General features: G+C 44.5%; 1 protein-coding gene across 1 annotated transcript in view; it reads right to left on the reverse strand.

The window, feature by feature from the left end:
• TRABD2A (TraB domain containing 2A) overlaps positions 1–21308 on the reverse strand; it is an 81439-nt gene that overhangs the window by 54160 nt on the left and 5971 nt on the right. The window contains exon 2 of the mRNA XM_058824191.1: positions 18742–19302. Coding sequence (XP_058680174.1) covers positions 18742–19302 — 561 coding nt within the window. The remainder of the gene's footprint in view (positions 1–18741; positions 19303–21308) is intronic.

The raw sequence follows: 21308 nt of genomic DNA on the forward strand, positions 1-21308 counted from the left end.
ATCTTCCCTAATCCACCACAACAGGGAGCAGATTCACTCATGACAGGTCTTCAAAACACGATAATAGCCTTGAAATGCTACCTGTCAGAAAATTACCTGAGCAAGGCAATGTCTTTGGCCAGGTTTCCAACACTCACTGAGCATGAGGAGGACAGAAGAGATACCCCCACCTAACTACAATGCTATCTCTAACAGTGACAACATAATGACATTTTGGAAGCAGATTTGTAATCATGGCAATGAGCTCCAACTATTCCTTTGGTAAGCTGGAAATGTTAACTTTTATTGTTAAACTGGACAAGCCTAAAATAGCAATCAGATTTTGGCCAAAAGCAGATTACTCCCAGGGAATTCATTATAGTGCCACTGTGTATACATGCTGCAACTTCCTCAGACAGTAGGAACCTCAGCTGGGGAGGAAATACTGAGAGTATGAACAAGCAGAGTGAATGAATTCAGGTACCTACCATCACCACTGCTGCCACAATTTCCCACCTCAATGCACCACCCTGACACTGCTGCTGTCCCAGTAACCTTCACGAAGCACTACTCTGGGGACCAGCTCAAGCATCTTAACAACAGCACACAGGAAAGTGTCTGGACAGCCTTGAATTAAGGGGACCTGGAAATACAGATGCTTTTTAAATCATTCCTGATCTGTCTGGTGCTCCCTATGCTCAGTGCCACACATCAATGACAAGCTGGGGCTGTTATCAATTACCAAAATCCCAGTCCCCCACTTAACAGCACCAGGTATGGGAAGGGCTTTTGTGGATATGAGGGGACTAGTGTCAGACCACATGCTCACAGGGGACACTGCCCACCTGCCATGCATCCCTGCACCTGTCACACTCTGTGCCAGACAGAAACAGGCCCTTTACAGTGTCCTGGAACAGAGGGAAACCATTAAGGTTAAGGCAGGGCCTTAGTGAGATGAAGGCCCTGTTGAATTCCAGTGGATCATTACTGACTAACCTGAGCAGGAATGTGGCTTCCAGGCAGCATTATGGCTCTAAGGTCCCACTTCATTCCTTGCTAAGCAGCTAAACAGAGTCCAGAAGAGATGATACCTGCTCCCTAGGGACCTTTCTCTGCAGGCACTGCAGCACTGCATGCAGACCCACAAGTCTTTTGGTTCCTGTCACACACACACACACACACACACACACACACAGAGCTGATGTCTGAGGGCATTTCTAACAAGGTAGCAAGGCCTCCAGTACCTCAAGACCCCCTCCTATCAACTTTCATTTAAATGTTTCTATAAGATCACCCCATTTGCAGAGGATGTGCAGCAAAGAGCACACAGCTTAGACCTGCAGATGCCACCCCATTCTTGCCTGCTTAAGTCACATTACTTCTGCTTTAGAAAACCTTATTGTCCTATGACTCATTGTAAGAAAAACGTCTGGTTTCACATTAGCATAAAGATAGTCCCTGGCCAGATAGATCAAAATGTGCATTGATACCTTGCACAAATCAGGAGATACCTAGAAACAGTTTCTGTTTCAGAGAAATATCTAGTGGCAACTTGAAGTCTAAATAATGGTAGCTCCACTAGGTCCAAAGGAAATTTGTTTAACTGGCTAATTGCCTTCAGTAGAGACCAACTACATTGAATCTGATAGTGTGTTTCCTCAACAACATCTAGGCCACTAGACATATAGCATTTCTTATATTATCCTGCTGCCTCAAATACCCAAGCAATTTTAAGGAATAATTTGTCTGTTTCTCTGGACACAACTTGTCGGATCAAGTCCAGTTTTTTGGGGTTTTTTAACTTTCCTGTTATAAAAGCATGGTCTTCAGTTCCCATAATTGTGTAGCTCTCTACTGGCCACTACCTAGCTCTTCAATGCTCTCTGAAGTGCTGACACCAGGACTAGGCAGCATTCCTGCACTAGGATCCTCAGAACATCTCTCCCCTCCTTCTGTCACTCACATGAGGACTGCAAGTTCCCTCGAAGCTGAACTACTAAGCTTGGGAGTAGTTAACTGATATCTTCCAAGCCTGTTGCACCACCAGGATATTCCAGACAAGGCCTCCAGTCTTGCTAGCTTGACATCTGTGCCTTGCTCTAGATGTACACTGCCACACAGCACAGCTGACCTGTTGTGTGCATCCTCTCCAATCGCAGCATTCCCGCACTTGTGCCAACGCTTACGCAGCATTTGTATCACTGGCACAGCTGCTGGGTAACACAGGACCAGGAACAGACACCTTCAGTACTTCTTTACCTTATTTTTTTAGCTTCCCTACTCGCGGGTGGAGGAGACTCCCCATCTGCAACAGTTTCATAAGAATGCGTTAATATTCTCGGCTATTTACAATAAGCCACTTTGATTTTGTCTGGCGTGTACTCCCATATCAGAGTATCACCAGGAATAAGGTAAAAAGCTTCCAAAGCTATGTGTAATTACTCCACCAATTATTCCAAAAATCATACTCATATGAAGAAGTTGTCTGACAAAGCCAGTTTCCCATTCAGGGAAAATTGGCTAGTACTATACTGTCTTCTCTCAATTCTCCACCAGCTGCAGAGCTTATCAGACTTTCTGTGCTCTGACCAAACTGAACTTTGGATAGTCTGGCAGGCTAGTCCTTCATTGTCCCAGAATAATGCTCTTACAGTAGTTTTTTTTCCCACTCCCCTGAATTTTTTCAAGTGCAGTTAAAGATTCAAAGAACTCCTTGGCTTAGTCTCTAAAAATTATGGACTGTAAGTTAACCATTGTTTTGAACATTAAAAACAATGACATTTAACATTTTTGCCAATTACTGGAAGCAATTTGTCAGCAGAGCAGAAAACATTCTCTTATGACCAAGCTAGGAATACAGCCTTCTCTTTTCCAAACATCACAAAATAAATAGTGATTATTTCCACCACTGTTTTTTTAGTATGCTTTTTCACTCCTGATTAGTATGTAGCCTAGAGCACTGCTAGCATTTCAGGAATCCCTGATACATTTAAAGAATTTATTGTTCAAATGTGCTGCCCAAAAGCTCTTGCCTGGTACCCTTCAGTTTCCCCATCAATTGTCTGTCCTTGCTTGCAGATTACTTATTTGTGTTGCTTGCTCCATTTTCTTTATTCACTGTATTTTGGAGTTTTTTTAATGCTTTAATCTCCTTTGGTAACGAAACCAGCTTTCTTCAAAACCAAAAATTTTGTCTTTGCAAATGCAGAAGAGTGGTTTATTGGGGACCTAATTAGTATTCTTGAACAACTCCCAATTATCTCTCCTATTTTTATGCCTAAATTCTTCCTTCTACTTTATTTGGCCTATAATTCTTTCCTGTTTCAAAAATCTGAACTCCCCTTAGAGCACCAATCATACATATTATTGGTTGGGACTATATATTCTCTTTCCACATAAAAATAAAGTTCAGTCATTATTATTTGTACCTAAGGAAGGATCCTTTTCAGTTCAGTGATTAATTCATTTTTTATTAACCTGGACGAGGTCTGAAATTGCATTACTCCAAGACAGCACCAATACTTCCTAGACACTGTTATTCACACACGTGTTTTAGGTAAATAGCTTTCTTGGAGTGCTGAAGTACCTAAATGGGAGTATAATTTTTCTCTTGTTCTTCTCTGGTGGAGTTTCAAGGAGCTGCTCACCCAGGAACTGTGAAATACTGGTAACAAGTACTTCCATCCCCTGCATTACTGCTGATCAACTAAAACCTTGAGCTTTCCATGTCTTCTTCTTTTGACTTACCAACAGCTTCAAAGCAAATAAAAACATATTCAGTGTTACCTTCTCTTCCTTCTCCATTTCATCCTTCCTAGAAAACATGTCTAGCTACTTGGTTTGTGAACATTACAAAAACGCAGCTTATGTCATGGGACTCTAGCTGTGACACTAGCTCATTTATCTTTATAAACAGGCCTTATAAATTCACACAGGTGTTAAACTTGTGATCAAATTGCCCTAGCATAACAAGTTACTGTACACTGGCTGAGCAACAGAGACTGTACAGGATCTCAGACTTAGGCTGCACAGTGCGATTTATTTCATCAGAAGCTTCCAACCACTCCTGACATGCCTGCATTTTACAGAGTCAAGACATATATACAGGCTGCTGTGAAACTGGAAATGAAGTGGCCAACACAAGCGTGAAAGGCACATTACCTATCTATATTAGTCACTCTGGTCTCAAGGAGAGTAAGGATACACCTCATCTCAGGATATCCACAAGTACTTGAGTACAGACATCTGAGCCTTAAAAACTTCCGGAGATCATTTTGCCAAATATATCAACAGTGACAGTTTAGTTCCTCTCTCAAAGAACTACTGAGGAGTTTGGTATGTTTGCACTTTGGGGGATACTCTGAAACTCCAGGGGCAGGAATTCTCTCAGGCATACATGGAAGCTGGGAGAGTTCTTACAAGATTATAGGCATTGGCTATCACAGGTGGCCCTACAGTTAGCTCATTTGGTTAGAGCATGGTACAAATAACACCAAGGCTGTGGTTCAACCCTGCATGAACCATTCACTTAAAAGCTGGACTTGATACTCTGAATATTCTGTAATCTGCTGCACATTCCCAGCAGAATGGGCTGTTATGGCCAGGATAAGGCAGGAGCTTGAAAACTGAGCTCAGAATACTAGCAAATCTGTCTGCCTAGCAGGGGCCAAGGGCATGTCTTTCCTGCTGAGACAGCTCTGGTCTTGGCTAGCAATCACAGAGTTGCCAGAGTCTTGATTGAGATGTCTAGGGAAAGACCTGGGAAAGTTAGCTTTGTGTTGATCCTGTGCAACCATGGAAAGATAAGCTGCTTTGGTTTTCTTTACTGATGGATTCTGACATAACTAACCTATCTTTCAGAAGACAGAGAGGTAAAAATCTGGGAAGAAATCAGTGGATTTTGAGCATTTGAGTGATTTAGCCAGCTCCCCTCTGCAAAGCAAGTCCAAATCAATACCTGATTTTTACCCACGTTCTTTAGATGTATGCAGGAGCCAGGACTCAAAGATTTGCAGTTGGAGAGGCTGGAAGATGTTTAGGACAATGTCTAGATGAAATTTTCTCAGCAGTTTGGATCTTTAAGAAGTTAATCCAGCATCCAAAACAAATGTAAAGCTTTTTCCTGAGAGAACTGAAAATTTGGCCTACACTCCTGAATCAGGCAAACTGCAGTGTCAGTACTAGAGTCCTCAACAGCACTTTGTGCTGGGATACCTCCAGCAGCACACCAGAGCAGGGCTGCAGCTCTCCTGCTAGTGTAGAGCATCTGACATTATTTATACAATATGTTCCTATGAGAAACACAAACACTTCCCCTGAGCTTGGAGGAAGCTCTTCAAAATGCCAAAAGATGATGGAAGAGCAAAGCCGAGCAACTGCATGATCCCATCCTGTGCTGACTCCTCTCAAGCAGAAGTGAAAAAAAGGCTTGTGCAGGCTCCCCACTCAGCCAAGTGAAGCACACCATGAAACTCGTGTCCTTGGTGGCAGCAGGATGGCTCAGCCTGTGTGACATCCCAATGAGCCCGCTGAAAGGCAGAGGGGCTAACACTACACGGGGCACTCTCAAGACAGCAACAGGGCATTATATTCTCCCCACAAACCATGTCTCAGTGGGGTCTCTCCCTACAGCTATTAGAAGTGGCCACTGTGACCATACCTGTCCACCAGACATACCCAGCAAAGGCAGCCAGAATCTCAGCTTTTATTTTGGAGAGAATAAGATAATGCTTGCTCTCTCCATCAAGTAGCACCTGGAAGAACTAATTTTTTTTGATTGAATTCAGCCAGATTTGATGCACAGTTGCAAACCCAGTTGAGGTTTGACAACCTGATGGTCCTAAAATATGCATAAATATTTTTCACATATGGTGCTATCTGGGTAATATGGAGGGAGTGGGATACACTGATGGTCCATATAGAAATGAAGGTTTGACTGCATAAGATGCAAATCAGTCTCTAACACTATGTGTTACTAATGAACACACTCAAAAAGCAGAACGGGTCACACAAAAACACATAAAATTTGCCATTAAAAAATTGAAATTTTATTTGCTACAGCAGTCTTGTAATGCATTTACCAGACCGGACTTTGTGGAAGTCAAGTGAGTGTATCTATTTTTGTCAAAGATTAATCTGAGTTCCAGCTGAAGCTAGCTATCCTGCTAATCTTGTTAGGAACAAAGAGATTTAGAAAGGCACAAGGCCACTTGCCTAAATCTTCCCTCAAACAGTAATAGAACAGGATTGACATCATAGTTAATTTCAGACTAAACACTGTTACACATTTGGTCTTAATTGACAGGACTGTTCTCAAGATCCATGGATAAACCTTCCGAAACCTCTCCCTGGCTTCAGAATTCAGTGAACTGCTCCCCACATACACAACTGTTCACATGTGACCTCTGCATGCTCAAGAGAGGTAAGTTTTGTGAAAAGGGAGAACATGTGGGCATCTGAATGCTTCAGCAGGGACACTGCCAAACTTACTGCAGCTGACCCATTCCATATCAGCTTCCAAGCCCGTCTCAGTTCCATATTGGGAACAAACTGTCCACATCTGCTCAGGAGTGCAGAAGCCCACAACCTCCAGGACAACTCCTCCACTCACACCTGCCCTCAATTCAAGCTTTCAGGAGCTGAGAGATGTCTTGAGCCAGAGACGGCACTTGGGACATGAATGAGTTTCCCTGGTGTGACTACCCTTCATCCATCGGTCTAATCCCTTTGAAACTGCTCACACATCTCAGTATCTGAGCATCTCTCATTCAGGCATGCTGTAAATGGATGATGTCTAGTGTGCATATAGCTGCTAAGCTTGCTGGATTATAAGAATTTTGTTGAAGAATCCAATATTTTCTCTATCATCAACAAAAAATGAAGAATTGTTCCTACTCTTTCCTTTATGCCTTAGGTCAGAAAAAGAAACAGTTATCTTAAAACTTATCTTATTTTCAGCCTCATCCTCTTACAATCAATCTTTCAAATTATCTAATAAAAGCCTTCATGAAGATTATTGCAAATAATTATAGGATATAAACACTTTAAGTCAATAAGTATAATGGAAATACCATACCCTTTCCAAAAACCTTGATAGTGTTTTGCAAGTTCTCTGCAGTAAGACAACAGAATCAATGAATAGTTTTCTCAAGAGACTGTATGGCAGTAGGAATTTAGAGAAATACAAAACACTTCAAATACTGAAGACATGGGGAACAGAAACAGTACTTAGAAGACCTAAAAATACAGATGAGAAAGAATATGTAAGTTGGCTTGCACACTCACCTTGACCAGGGACAGGGACAGGACCAACAACAACAGTAACACTTTTTCTTCCCTGGGAAGCAGTGTGAGTAAAAAGGACTTTGACAGTCCCAAGCATGAGTGCTCAGAAAACTGCTGTGCCTGAAAGAACCACAGCCAAACACAGATGCATAAACAAGGAAAGATGGGGACAGTGACAATACCACTGCACCCAGCACAAAAATGACTGCCATGTCATAAGAGAGATGCTGCTAGGCCTGGGAGTAGCTGAGTCAACAGTTAACAAATAGAAAATATGCTCTTCTGGAACAGGCTCAACAAATAGGACATTAAAGGACAAACTGGTTACAACTGAAATATTCACACAAGTACAGAAGACGCTCTTCAGTGGAACACAAACCCTTACAAAATCAAACAGATGAAAACTAAAGCTGGGCTTTATTTTTCATCTGAATTTGTTGATGAAAATTAAAAATCAGTCTTCAGAACAACTGCCATGAGTCATGTCAGCTGGGATGCAGAAGTTGACATGGATCCCCATGGATCTTGCCATCCAGTCTGGGCAAGGTTTCCCCTGGGCCCCTGCATGACTAAAAAAAACCCAGCTACCTCAGCAACTCCTCATAAGGCAAGTTTCCTAGGCCCTTCACAAGCCTTATTGCCCTGCACTGGCCACATTCCAGCACCTCAATATCCTTAATTCCAAATACCAACCTTGATATTTGGTATTAGGATATTGAGGCGCTGGAGTGTGTCCAGTGGTACCAGAAGTACCATCTCACCAGTACTGGACAGGAGGGTTAGCACTGGATAGGAGTGCAGTCCAGATCTCAGGTGTGAAAGGAAGCTGTCTTCCACAACTTCCACAGGCATGTGCCTTTAAGCTGTCTGGACCAGTTGTAACCCTTTTGTCAATGGAAAACTGGCAGCCAGTCCCATGCTTTGGGTTCTCTAATGGCAATTAGTGAGCTCTCGGGATCAGGCATCTGACAGAGCCATAGCATCAGACCACTGTAATTCTATCAGAACTTGAGAACATGCAGAACAAAGCTTCATGCAGGGGCACTCAACTCCTGAACAGCTGACTAAGCCAAGGCCATATCTCTGCCCTGCTCCACACTCCTCAGTTTTGCCTGAGCTGTGCCAAAAAGCATTCTGCTCTGTGTGCTAGCTTGAGTGGCCATGATGCCTGGCAGCCCTCAGCCTGCTGACAGGGCTGTGCTCCTCTGCAGCAACAGTGTCCTCACCCAAAGCTGGAGGATCTCCAGGGACACACAGTGCACCAGCCAACCAGCCCATCAGGTTAGCACTAATTGTCAGAGGACAGCAGGACAACCAGCCTAGTGCACTTGTCAGTAGTTAGCATGATAACCCAGGCACAAGAGCTCTCAGAGCAGTGCACAGATTTCATTGCCCTGCCCTTGCTCACTGAGTGAAAAGGAAAGTGCACTGACATGCTCACACTGTAAAACTGCCAGCCAGACACTCACAAGGAACCTCCTTGGAGCAGCAAGGGCAAGATAAGAAGAAGTCATGTTTGCCACCTGACATCTTCTGTTTCTGCTGTGTAATATGCTGAGCTAAGGGCATTTTTAATGGGAAAATCCAGCTAGCTGATAGGCATATGGAGTGCAAGTGCAAGGAGCAAAGTTTACAGTCTGGGATTTCAAAGGCCTACCACAGAGTCCTGGCTGTTTGAAACAAACTCCCCACCCTTTTGAATGCAGAGGGAGCATATCACCACTGAACACCACTTTCACTGGGAGATGAGCCCTAAAATCCCCAGACAGTTAAAAAGATCTCAATTAAACTGTAATTATTTCAATACACAGGCAAAGTGTTAGTTATTTTGGTTCCCACCAGCCAGCCCATTCCCCATCCCTGATGTCTAGACATGGAGTCTGCAGGTTTGTTTACACACAAACTGAAAACAAAAACAAATCTAGGTCACAGACTCCAGAAGCTAAAGATGCACACAGGATCAATTCATTTGTTCTAGCTCCAATTCATGTGCACAAAATCCTGATGTTCCCATCACTTGAGGAAAGAAGGCTGATCCTAACAAATAAATCTTGAAGTTACACCTGTGGGGCAGCAGATGCAACCAGGTTACTGCAAGCAGTGTCCCATCCAACAGGCTTAGCAATAAAATGCTCTGCTCCTCTGTCTGCTCCTTCATCAAGAAACTGCTCTTTGCCTTGCTCTGCTCCAAATCGCGACCTAAACCACAGAATCTAATTTATTCTTTGCAGATTTTGTACTGTGTGCCCTTCCTTGCTTTTTTCTTTCTTTGAGATTCTCCATCACTATTCTTGCCAAAGATGAGCTGAACCAAGGTTTTGTGAATGGAAACACTGCCAAATCTGGCCTCATCATTCCGCAAATTAAAGACAACTATTATAACTGGCCAATCAAGTACAGCAAGTACCCCCTTTATTCAAAATGAGAAGACTAGCACAAATCTCACCAATTTAATATTGTATATTTTGTGGCTAACTTCAAGGCATCACTTCTAACTCCCTAAGAACAGGAAAAAAATCCAACCAACAAATCATGTAACGCTTGTTAACAAAGCAATGGTGTCTTTACTTCCTACTTTTCCCATAAATACAGGCTTTTCCTACATAATAACTTAATACAATGGGTTATCAAGGGTGGCCCTTTCACCCAAGTGGGTACACAGATTAAACAGCAAAAATGATGTTGCTGTCATGTCAGAAGGGCTGTATTTGCTAAGCAGCAGTCTACAGTTCTCACAGTCATGTTAGTAATCCAGAACCTGGAAATGCCAGGAAAAGCAAGAATCTCTCAGCACTCTGTTGCTTGCAAAGGCTGTTTTTTTGAGTAGAAACATAAACAAATAATGTCCTAATTATACAAAATGATCAAAGTAGAAAATTTTGCTTCCTTTTCTATCTGCAATGAGCTATATGAGAGACTGGCTGGAAGATGGAAATGACAGGACTTTTAAGCCCTCAGTGCCAGAGTTGGAGCCTGAGGAGCTCCCAAGGCCCAGCCTGGCCAGTGAGCCAGCCTTAGCCGGGATCAAACCTAGGCCATGGGAAGCAACATCCTAAGTTCAGGGACATTGTTTCAAATTAGGGAGAGTTAAAGTTTGTTCAAAGAGGATCATGAGAATTACTTTGTTAGTATGGGTTTTGTGCCAGTTGTTATTGGTCAGAATGTTGCTAGAATGTTCTATGTTAGTGTACATAAGTTGGGCTCTCCCCTTGCTTCTGGTCTTAGTGTTTGGCTGTGTTCCAGAGTGCTCCTGTTACTGTGGCAGAAGAATAAAGGACTCTCAGATTTTTCCACCTAAGACCCGTGACCTGCTTTTCTTCCGCACCGACCTGTCACAACCATTTTCTGTCCTTGCAGGCGTGGACGGAGCGACGCGACAAGAGGTGCCTGAACAGGGACCTCTCCAGTTTCATAGAAGCTGTTTGGGAAATCAGCTATCGGGTGGCAGCGCCTAGCTGATTCAGTCGGCAAGGCCCCTGGGAATTCTGGAGTGCTGCAAGAAGCAGGCACTTGGAACGGCTGGAAGAAAAAGCATCCAGATCCAACTACTCATCTGCAGCGAGAGTGCAGGTGAGCCTGTGGGGAATTACCATAGGACAAGGAATGTTTGTGGAATAGGAGGGCATATATGGATGTTTTAAGGCACTTTCAATTGAGCATGGCAAACAATTGCCAAAGAGGGAAGAGGATAATGAAGTGGATCTTCCACAGTTTTCCCGATGGTATGACTTCAGTGACCGTTGCTGTTGATTTTTGGGATTCTGTGAGCATTAAACTTTATAATCTAGCTACTAGGAGAGACCCTGAAGCACCCCATATGCTGCCTGAGTTTCACCTTATTTTGGAAACCTTTAGTTAAGTTTAATGGCTCTGGTACTTCTGTTACCCCAATCCCACCCAAGGCAGCGCAGTTCTCTCTGCTCCTTGCCCTTTGGCCCCTGTGAGTAGGTTACAAGATGGAACCCGCCAAGAGGTGTGGATGAGATGCCATCCTTGTCTCCTCCTCCTCCAGCCCAAGATGGTGGTGGCCAAAACATCTTGGACCCTCCCCTTCCCGTTGCTCCACCTCTTCCTCTCTCCTCCTCTTCTTCCAGCCAGCATTTTCCTGCATCCCCCAAGCCACCATCTTGCCCCAGGGCCCCTGCCATTACTCTGCCCTCTCCATGGGCCACACCCCCTCTGTGGAATCAGAAACCAGAACTGGAACCTTGGCTCTGGAAGCCACCATCTTGTCACACAGCCTACCACTCTCCTCCACTACGGCTAAACATCACTGCCATAGCCTTTCTAAGAATAAAGCTACTTTTATTTTAAGTTATTTTTCCTTGGAAGAAGACCTGGACCCTCCTGGATCTGAGGAACTTCCACCACATCCCCCAGGTTCTTTTCCCACCATTGGGAAAAGATACAAAAAGCTGTGATTAAAGAAAGGAATGTAGAAGTGGCAGCAGTTTATTGTGGCACTGGGACAGTATGAAGCAAATCCACAATGGGAGCCACTGACTTAAGCGGAAAAAAAGGAACTACAGAAAGCATCTAAGGACTATGGGAGGGAATCACCATTTTTTAATAACTTATTTCATGCAACCGTCACAGCTGATGTTTAACCCCTTATGATATCAAGTATTTAATGACAATGCTGGTATCACCAATACAGTATACCTTATGGGAGTGAGGACTGAAAAGGCTATTAAATCAATTGTTGGTGGACTCCCTGGGTAATCAAGCTTTGGCAGCACTGACTACAGATCATCTTGCCAGTGAAGAAGCACACAAATAACCTGAGGATCAGCCAGCAAACCTCCTGAGGCAAGCCTTAGATGACATTAAAAATGCAGCAAGAAAGGCACTTAAGCAAGTGCCCAATGGCAATATGCCTACACTAGACTTTGCAGAAATAAAGCAAGGGCCTAATGAGCCCTACATTGATCACCAAAGGCAAGCCCTAGAGAGACAAGTTACACATAAAAGGGCAAGAGATTAATTGGTAAAGAAATTGGCTGTATCTAATGCAAATTCAGTGTAAAAAAGTATCACGTGCCCTTTCACCAGAGCCTGAACAATGCAAATGGTCAAGGGTTGTAATCACCTTGGGACATCAGAGCACTCTGTAGCTCTTCATGTACAAGCTGTAGGCCAAGGGCTTGCTGAAGCGTTAACAGCAATCCGAGCCATTCCAAAAGGGCTGCAGCACAAGGTCCTGGCCCATGTCATGGGTGTGGCAAGCAAGGGAACATTAAAACAGACTGTTATAAATCTAAAGCTCTTAATATATGCTCCAGATGTAAGAGAAGTAGTCATCACCCTAGCCAATGCTAGTCAAAATATGTTGTTGACAGCAAGCCACCACCAGGAAACCTCAAGGGGAGCACAGGGTGGCCCGTGCAAAAATGCCCCAGCTGCCTATGCCCACAACCACCAGAGGCCCAGCAGCCCAGAGCTTCAGTACCTTATCTCAGAGCTAGCAGCAGCCTTGGAACCTTAGGAGCTAGAGCTCCTTGGTTCAGTTAGAATGGAGTATTGTGTAAAGTTTAATTATTCAAGCTGGAGTTTAACAAAAGATCAGTCAGCTCTGTGAGATGTTTCCCCTTACCACCCTGTCTATAATAATGAAAACCTTTGATGCAATAATGCATCACCTACACCTTCATGATCCAGCAACAGACCCCTGCAGTTGCCTCTAGGAATATTAGGAATATTTTTCATTTATGGGGATAGGGCCTGGCCTGCCCTTACGTCACACATTAAAGATGGACCATGTAGCCTGGGTGGACTTACTCTACTAACACCCAACACCACACTAAATCACAATAGAGAAACTCAAGAAAAAAGATTCATCCATAATTTGAATCAGAATGTAAAGATGAGGTTATTTATTGGAACAAAGAAAAAAAAAAAAGAGTTGCAGCATCCATATTGACATCTTGGGTTAATGCAGCAAAAGCACTAAAACAATTGGATAGTTCGGGGTGTTGGCTTAGTAAGCGAACCAATGCTACATCTCTTGCACTAAGTGGTCTGTTAACAGATATCAGTAGTGTTAGGCATGCCACTCTATTTAACAGGGTTGCTTTCTACTATAAAAGGGGACTTTCTGCTGCTGGCATAAGGGCATGGTTGCCAAGACTTTGAAGGACTATGCTGCATGAATCTGTCTGATCATAGTGAGTTGATACACTGGAACATCCATTAAAGGAAGGAGTCAAGAAACTACAAGTGGAAAATGTTATAAACTGGTTAAACAGACTGTTTAAAGGTTGTGGCTTATCAGGTTGGTTGTTATCCCTGGTTAAGACACAATTGTTAGTTCTTGCAATAGTTGTTGTGTTGATGTTATTACCACATTTAGTGAGTCGTTTACAGAAGATTTTGCAAAAATCTTTGTAAGAAATTTTTATTAAATTCCCAACAGAAAGGGGGAGATGTGGAAGTTGGACTGGCAGGGACGGACCGTGAATTTGCTTAGGCTGACTATGCAGAAGGTATCAACCTAAAAACCATGGGACACAAAGTGCTGAAGAGAGAGAATGTCTAGACACAGTATGGAAAGTTGTGTGGGTACCATCAAGATCAATACTGTTGTTGAGTTAAAGAGCCTGCCAGTTTAGGCATGACATAATATTATAGGTTGATTAAATATACAGATGAATAAGCTAAGGTAAAGCTTAGTTATTTAAGCTAACTGTGTTATTTAAGTAGCTTGTTAAGGGGGTTTGCATAGAGGATTGTGGGATTGTTATGTTAATAAAGACTATGTTATAGTTTCATATAAGGTAACATTGTTAGTGATTGGTAAGCTATGCTTCCATATAAGGTTGTAAAATTGTTGATTAGTTGGATAGGACACAGAAGAACTATAGTCAAGGGTATATATTAGCATGTCTTCTGCATTATCTTGTCTTCTGCGGTTGCCCTTCCTAAATGCAATTATGTCTGATGCTCTAATAAATGAGCTTCTAATCAACCCTCAGTCGTTCCTGCCTCTTTCATTGCTGACAACAGTTGGTGTCCCCACAGACAGGCAATGTAAAGGGTTAATTGTCATGCCACGGCCGGAACAGGGTCAGCAGGAGCCAGAATTTCATGATCAGTCAGCCCTTAGTGGCTCCCGGCTTCCTACTGCATCCCAAGTAGCTCTGAAGACTGTGTCTGAATATGCAGCAATGTAATCAGATGCTCAAGTGCTCAGATAGGAAGAATGCTGTGACAAGGTATAACCACAGCAAAGTCATGTGGGGAAACAATTCTCAAATTAAGATCAGATACAAGAATCTTCTACCAAGGGTCCCAGTATTGAAAAAGCCAAACTGGCCAGGGTCGTGGCTAGGAAGTAGTGACGGCTGAACAGTGTTTATACTCTTAACCATGGGTCCACACAAAGAGCAGACATAAGGCCAACCTCCTTGTGTTCAAGCAGGGACAAGTTTGTGAGGAATACAGCCTGGACACCACCTTAGTGTACCAAAGCAAGTGCCTGGCACAGTACAAGGGCCAACACTTGCTCCTCTTGTGAGCCAGTACTAAGCTGGTGTTTGTGACACTACTGAAGCCAACAGCAAAGCTGTTTTGGGCTGGAGCACTAATGCCTGCAATATAGGAAACATGCATAACTGTAAAGGAAGAGTTGAGAGGGACTGACTCCATGCTGAAAGTCAGCAGTGGCAGATCATACATAGCTACAAAGCCCAGACACAGCTAGGAAGGAGACCCATGCAGGGTATTGCAACAAAAGAGGCACTACCCAGCAAAGATGATGGAGTGGGAGAACAAGTCTGTAAGACAAACTAGGATGGGAACAGCATGAAAGAGGAAAAATAAACGCCATGGCCCTGGCATGGAGACAAACTAATCTTTCCATACTCCTGAACTTGCACAGAACTTGGAACAAGAGAGAGAGATTGAGAAGGCAGTAAAGTATTTCACAGATTGTGTACACATCATTGTGTACTGAACAAAAATGATACTTTTATGATTTGGCAATATGGGCAGGCAGCCTGGGCTGAGCATGAACAGAGAGATTTGGCAGGTAAAATAAGAGAGTCATAAACCAAGAGTCTTTGGAACAAAAGCCCAAAGGAAAAGAGCCCCTTGACAGGCACTCTTGGCTGTTGTATGTGGGTTTTGTTTGGGTTTTTTTTTCATTTTTATTGTTTTCTCTTCACAAGGAGAAGAGAGTTGTTAATTTGGGTTTGTCCGCACTTTGCAGTTACTGAGCATTGTGCCCAGGGAGACAAGAATAAACTGTTCCAGACCTTCACCTGCAATAACATACACAATCAAGGTGTATGTTCTATTCTTACTCAATGGAATGGATCAAAACAGCGACCTAACTAGTAATAATATATAGTTTGGAAGTGGCTTGGGAGTCTGCCTTACCACCAGAAGAATAATTTTGGATGTGAAAGAAAAAGCAAACCCTATGCAGAAACAAACTGAAAACACTGAACTTGCTTTTCTGCTAAGTAAGTAATTTCTCTGTCATTCAGCTGTAAGAAAAAAAGCATCTCCCTAGATGACATCCAGAGAGACCTGGACAAATTTTACAAGTGGGTCCATGGGAATCTCATGCAGTTTAACAAGACTAAGTGCATGGTGCTAGATCTGGGCCAGGACCATCCCCAGAAGCAGCATGGCCTGGGCATGAGCAGATGGAGAGCAGCCCTGTGAGAAGGACTTGGGGGTGCTGGTGGGTGAGAGGCTGGACATGAGCCAGCCATGGGCACTCCCAGCCCAGAGAGCCAAACGTGTCCTGGGCTGCATCCAGAGCAGCGTGGGCAGCAGGGCAGGGAGGGGATTCTGCCCCTCTGCTCTGCTCTGGGGAGAGCCCACCTGGAACCTGCATCCAGCTCTGGGCTCCCAGCACCATGGATGTGTTGGAGTAGGTCCAGAGCAGGCCACCAAGATGGATTAGAAGAAAGGAGCACCTCTCCTATAGGAAAAGGCTGAGACAATTGGAATTGTTCAGCCTGGAAAAGGGAAGGCTTTGGAGTGACCTATAATGCACCTTCCAGTATGGGAAGGAAGCCTACAAGAAAGATTTTTTTACAAGGGACAAGGGGGAATGGTTTCAGAGTAAAAGAGAGTGGGTTCAGATTAGATATTAGGAAGAAATGCTTTACTGTGAGAGTGCTAAGGCACTGGCACAGATTGCCCAGAGAAGCCGGGGATGCCCCATCCCTGGAAGTGTTTGAGACCAAGTTGGATGGGGCTCTGAGCAACCTGGTCTTAGTGAAGGATGTCCCTGCCCATAGTGGAGGGGACGGAACTAAGTGATCTTTGAGGTCCCTTCCAAGTCAGACCATTCTGTGATTCTATATTTCTTGTACAGTGTTAGACTATTCCTTGTGGGTTTTGTTCCACTTTCCCCAACAGAAATTTCTAAGTTACGTCTGTGTGTTTGCACAGAAGTGGCCCAATACTGGGGTTGTCCAAACAGCAGCACACTAAAGAAAGTATTTTCCAAAGAGCCTACTTCAAACCCTTTGTTTGGTTTCTGTTAAACACGTAATTAACTCTACTGTCTGAACAAACTGACAAGAAAGCTCTGAAATCAAAGATTTACACAGTTGCCAACCATGAAAGTTCACAAGTCAGTTTCTGAAACAGCCATGAAATTGGCTGAGAAGCAATTTCAACAATCATCTGCCTCTGGTTTTCCTTTTCCTTGAGCTGCCTGTATTGGAAATCTAGTAGTGGGCAGCAGTGGAGGTATGAATTTGCAGTGTAGTAGCTGCTCCAGACCTGCTCCCTCAAGGGATAGTGTGCTCCTTCCCTGGGAAGTGAGCAGGGAGGGAAGGAGGTGCAGCTTTCATGATGCAAATGTACACCTCCACTCACCATGGGGCAACCAAGGGGTATGATTTTCCCAACTAGAGGCTAGATTCTTCTGCAAATTTTGTCTCTCTGGCCTTCTCAGAGGGCCATTCTGGATGTTGTGTCCCTTGCCCATGCAGCTTCTTGGATCACTTGGTATTTATCCTATCTGCTAAACAACACAAAACCACCTGCTCTTTGAAGAAAGCTGTGAAGGCCTAAGAGTCAATATTTACATGAGTTTAGCAGGAATATCATTTGCAGTCAATATATCTCAGTCTCCCTACTACTTTCTTACAAGGCAGTGGATAAAAATGCCCTTGCCTCAACTTCTATCAAGATAAACTATAGAGGCAATGCCAGCAAAAGAAAAACATGGGCAATAATGCTTATAAATCCTCAGCCAGATAAGAGCTGGAAAAGGAGGGACTTCCCAGCCTATTCCCAGGTTAGCTGGAAGGAAACAGCAACAGCATAAGGATTCAAAGCACTGTGTTAAGCAAAAGATGAGATGCAAATGAGGTTGCCCAGCTCCAGACAATGGAAAAGAGAAGTGCAGAAGGCCTTCCCGCAGTTAAGGACTGCTCAAGTCAACAGCCTGGGCTGTTGTGCACCATGGTCCCCACACCAATGCTGTCTGAGGTAGCAGCTCTTCAGACATTTGTCCTGAGCTGCTGCCCCTGCCCTTGCTGTGCTGCACTCACCTTCTGCTCTTTCCCTTCCAAAACATGCATCAGTGACAGCACAGGCTTCAGGATGCAGGGGAGGAAGGTCAGGCATCAAACTCCCCAGCCCTAAAGGTCCTCCCATCTTGTGCTACTAGGGCATATTGCAAAATGCAAGTCTTGATTATTCCTAAGCAAATGCCACTCAACTCCCCAAACTAGCACCACCCTGCAGCAAAGGTACCCCACATCAGAGAGCAGTGTTATGCCTGTGATCTCATTGGGCAGAGACAACAACAGACACCACAGCTTGGTGTATTTGGTTCAGAGAGGAGCACCTCATCCAACACATGGACAACACAGAGGTCATTCTCCTGCATGAAGAGCAGTGCTGAACTCCAACAGGTTTGCAAACACAAAGGCATTTGCACCAGGGCCTATACTAGTCTGTGCTGTGCTGACCCTCACCTGGTAACAAAGGAAAGGAAAAAAACCCCAAAAAACAAAAAATACTTTTCTCATTGCAAATAATTGGCCCCTGTTTCTGAGGGCATCAAAATATTCACTGTGATGCTTTCCAACCAGCAATTACTTCTCAGCACTACTCACAGCACACCCCTGCTTTCCCCAAGTAATCACTTCTTTCTTTTAAACTTGCTATTACTAAAACAAGTTTGGAGACTGAGCCCCAGCCTGTCCTGAGCTCCTGCAGGTCAGCCCAGTCAGAGTTAGAGAGCACACATCCAAAGGTCTGGTGTCTCTGAGAGTAGAACATGGCCAAAGAAGAGAGCAGGTTGCCCAAGGAAGAGAGTAGGCCAGGCCTGGATGAATTCAGCTCTGGCCTGATCCTCCTGAGGACACAGGCAAAGGCACGGGCTGCAGGGAGCAGACACAAGTCTCTGGGTAGAAAGCACTTGCCCCGCACCCCAGCCCATGCTGTTTCTGCTGCGATATCCAGCTCAGGAGCTAGCCTGGCACCCTGCACACCACTCCACCTCACCTGGGAGAAGTTCAGCCCATTGAGTGGGTGGCACTGCTCTTCTACTTTCTCCACAGCGCCCGTTTGCTTCCTCAGCCGCTCCGCTTCCTGGGCCAGGAACAGATCCAGGACAGGCACACCTCGTGACTTGATGTCTACCTCTGTCAGGGAGTTCACCATCAGCATCACCCACACTGGCCTCTTCTGCTCCCAGTTGCCAGCAATGGCATTGAAGAGGTAGTCTGCATAGAGCCCTTTGCCCCTTTGGTCTGGTGTCATCCAGGACGGCATCATGAGCTTGACATACTCCAGGTGCCGCTTCAGCCGGTGGTAGAGGTCTCGGGGCAGCACATCTTGGAGGTTCTTCCCCTGTGGCAGGAGTTGGCAGCTGGTGAGAGCTGAGATGGTGTAGGGGTCAGTGAGATCCAGCTCAAAGTACACAATGTGGCTCTGCTGGAAGGCTTTCTTGGAGTTCTCTGGGATAAAATCCCAGACACGCGTGTATGGGACATGGATGGTGCCAAAGAAATAAGATGGGGGATCTCTCTTGATTGTCCACAGGAAGGAGTTCAGCTCATTTTGCTGGGAGAGAGGGAGACACAGCTGAGTAAGTACACAGGTTTACGCCAGGCCACTGCAGCATAGGGCTTAAGGAAAACATGGTACCAAGCCAGCAGGTCACCTGGCTCAGCAGCTGGCCAGCATGGACTTTTCCTAAAGTGACTTTGCTCACATAAAGTCCTCTTTGACCATTGTTTTTCTCAGGTCCTGAGGTAAAAATTCCATTTTCATGAAATAAAAACATAAGAATATTGGCCTGGGCTTTCTCTTCCTGAAGGGTAACACTGCGTCTTCTCAACAGTAGGATCACCTGATACATCATCTGGGTATCTACCAAAAGCAGCAGCAGAGCACAGCCCTAGCACACCATGATTCAGGCACGACACTTACCCAACTTGTGCCTTTCATCAAGTCAAAAATTAGCACCACTTGCTGTAGCAAAGCAGGATAGCAGGATTTCTATCACTTTCACCTCTCACTTCAGCACAGCAAGGCACCTTTCATCAAACAAACTGCTGTGATGATTAGTCAGAAGGTGGTGCAGCATCATGGGTGAACTTCCCATTTGACTGTGCTGGTTTTGGTTGGGGTGGAGTTCATTTTCTTCACAGTGGCTGGTATGGGGCTGAGTTTTGGATTTGTGCTGAAAACAGTGCTGATATTATAGAGATGTTTTTGTTAGTGCTGAGCAGTGCTTGCACAGAGCCAAGACCTTTTCTCCCTGTCTCATGACTGTGAGCATGCATGCTGAGAGTGCACAAGATATTGGGAGGAGATATAGCCAGGACAGCTGACCCTAACTGACCAAAGCAATATTCCATACCATATGGCATCACACTCAGCACAAAAAGCCAGGGAGGTGGGGGAAGAGGAGAGAGGACATTCAGAATGATGGGGTTTGTCTTCTCAAGTCACTGCTATGTGTGATGGAGCCTGCTTTCCTGGGGATGGCTGAACACCTGCTTGCCCGGGGAAGTGGTGCATGAATGTCTTGTTTTGCTTTGCTTGTGTGCATGACTTTTGCTTTAGCTATTAAGTTGTCATTATCTGAACCAAACAATTCACCCTTCCAGCACTCTCCTGCAACCTCTCTTGCATGGAATGGGAATTTAATGAGTGTGGTGCTTGGTTGACAGCTGGGATTATAACACAACAGCAAGACACCAAGAAAATGAGTAACACAAAACACAGCTGGCAGGCAGACCTGCTGGAACAGGCAGAAATAAAATTTTGCTTATGGCAGACAGACACCCAGTAAAGACCCCTCATGGCCCAGTACTCTTTCTTGAGTAGCAGAGAAGAGCATGAAATACCTTGGAAAATAAATGAAAAAAAAATTCTGCAGGCCAAACTCGGCCCATGATTTCCCACTTGTAAACACAGAGGGATAAAAAAACCCCATCTTTTTTAAAATTAGCTTTTAAAACCTTTTAAAACTCACAGCCATCCGGAAGTCAGAATCAGATTTAAATTTGTTCTGTTGGAAAATACACCTCACAGCATCACCTGAGATACTCAATACAGGGTTGTAGTGTTCCCATGGGACAGAAGAGCAGATGGGACAAGCATCCTGCTTGAATTTGAATCCTTTCAATGCGCTTTACACCAGCAGCAGGCACACCCTTCATCACTGGTGCCACAGTACTCACTGGAACAATGGATACAAGTGGTGTCTGTCCGCACAGACAGGAAGAGGTAGCCTTTGCATGTCTAAGTAAGAGAACAGGCTTCCAGATGCACTCAAACATCTGGTCAGTCCTGAGCCAGCAGATTACTCTAACCTCAGCACTGGGGCTAAGTGTGCATGTGTGCTGACCTAAGAAGCCTGCCTGACTGCCAAAAGCAGAACAGGCTGCTTGCAGGAATTTACTGGAAGCACATTGCCTATAAACTTCTGACACTAAAGACTCAGGGTCAGAAAGGTTAATCTTAAAGACTGCTTTGCAATGGCTCATCCCAGACAACCTTCTCCAGCAGCTCTGTACATCAGAACTGGGCCACAGATCCAGCAGCACTTCAGCAAAGTG

Source organism: Ammospiza caudacuta, chromosome Z (assembly GCF_027887145.1).
Source record: "Ammospiza caudacuta isolate bAmmCau1 chromosome Z, bAmmCau1.pri, whole genome shotgun sequence".
In the NCBI taxonomy this organism is placed as follows: domain Eukaryota; kingdom Metazoa; phylum Chordata; class Aves; order Passeriformes; family Passerellidae; genus Ammospiza; species Ammospiza caudacuta.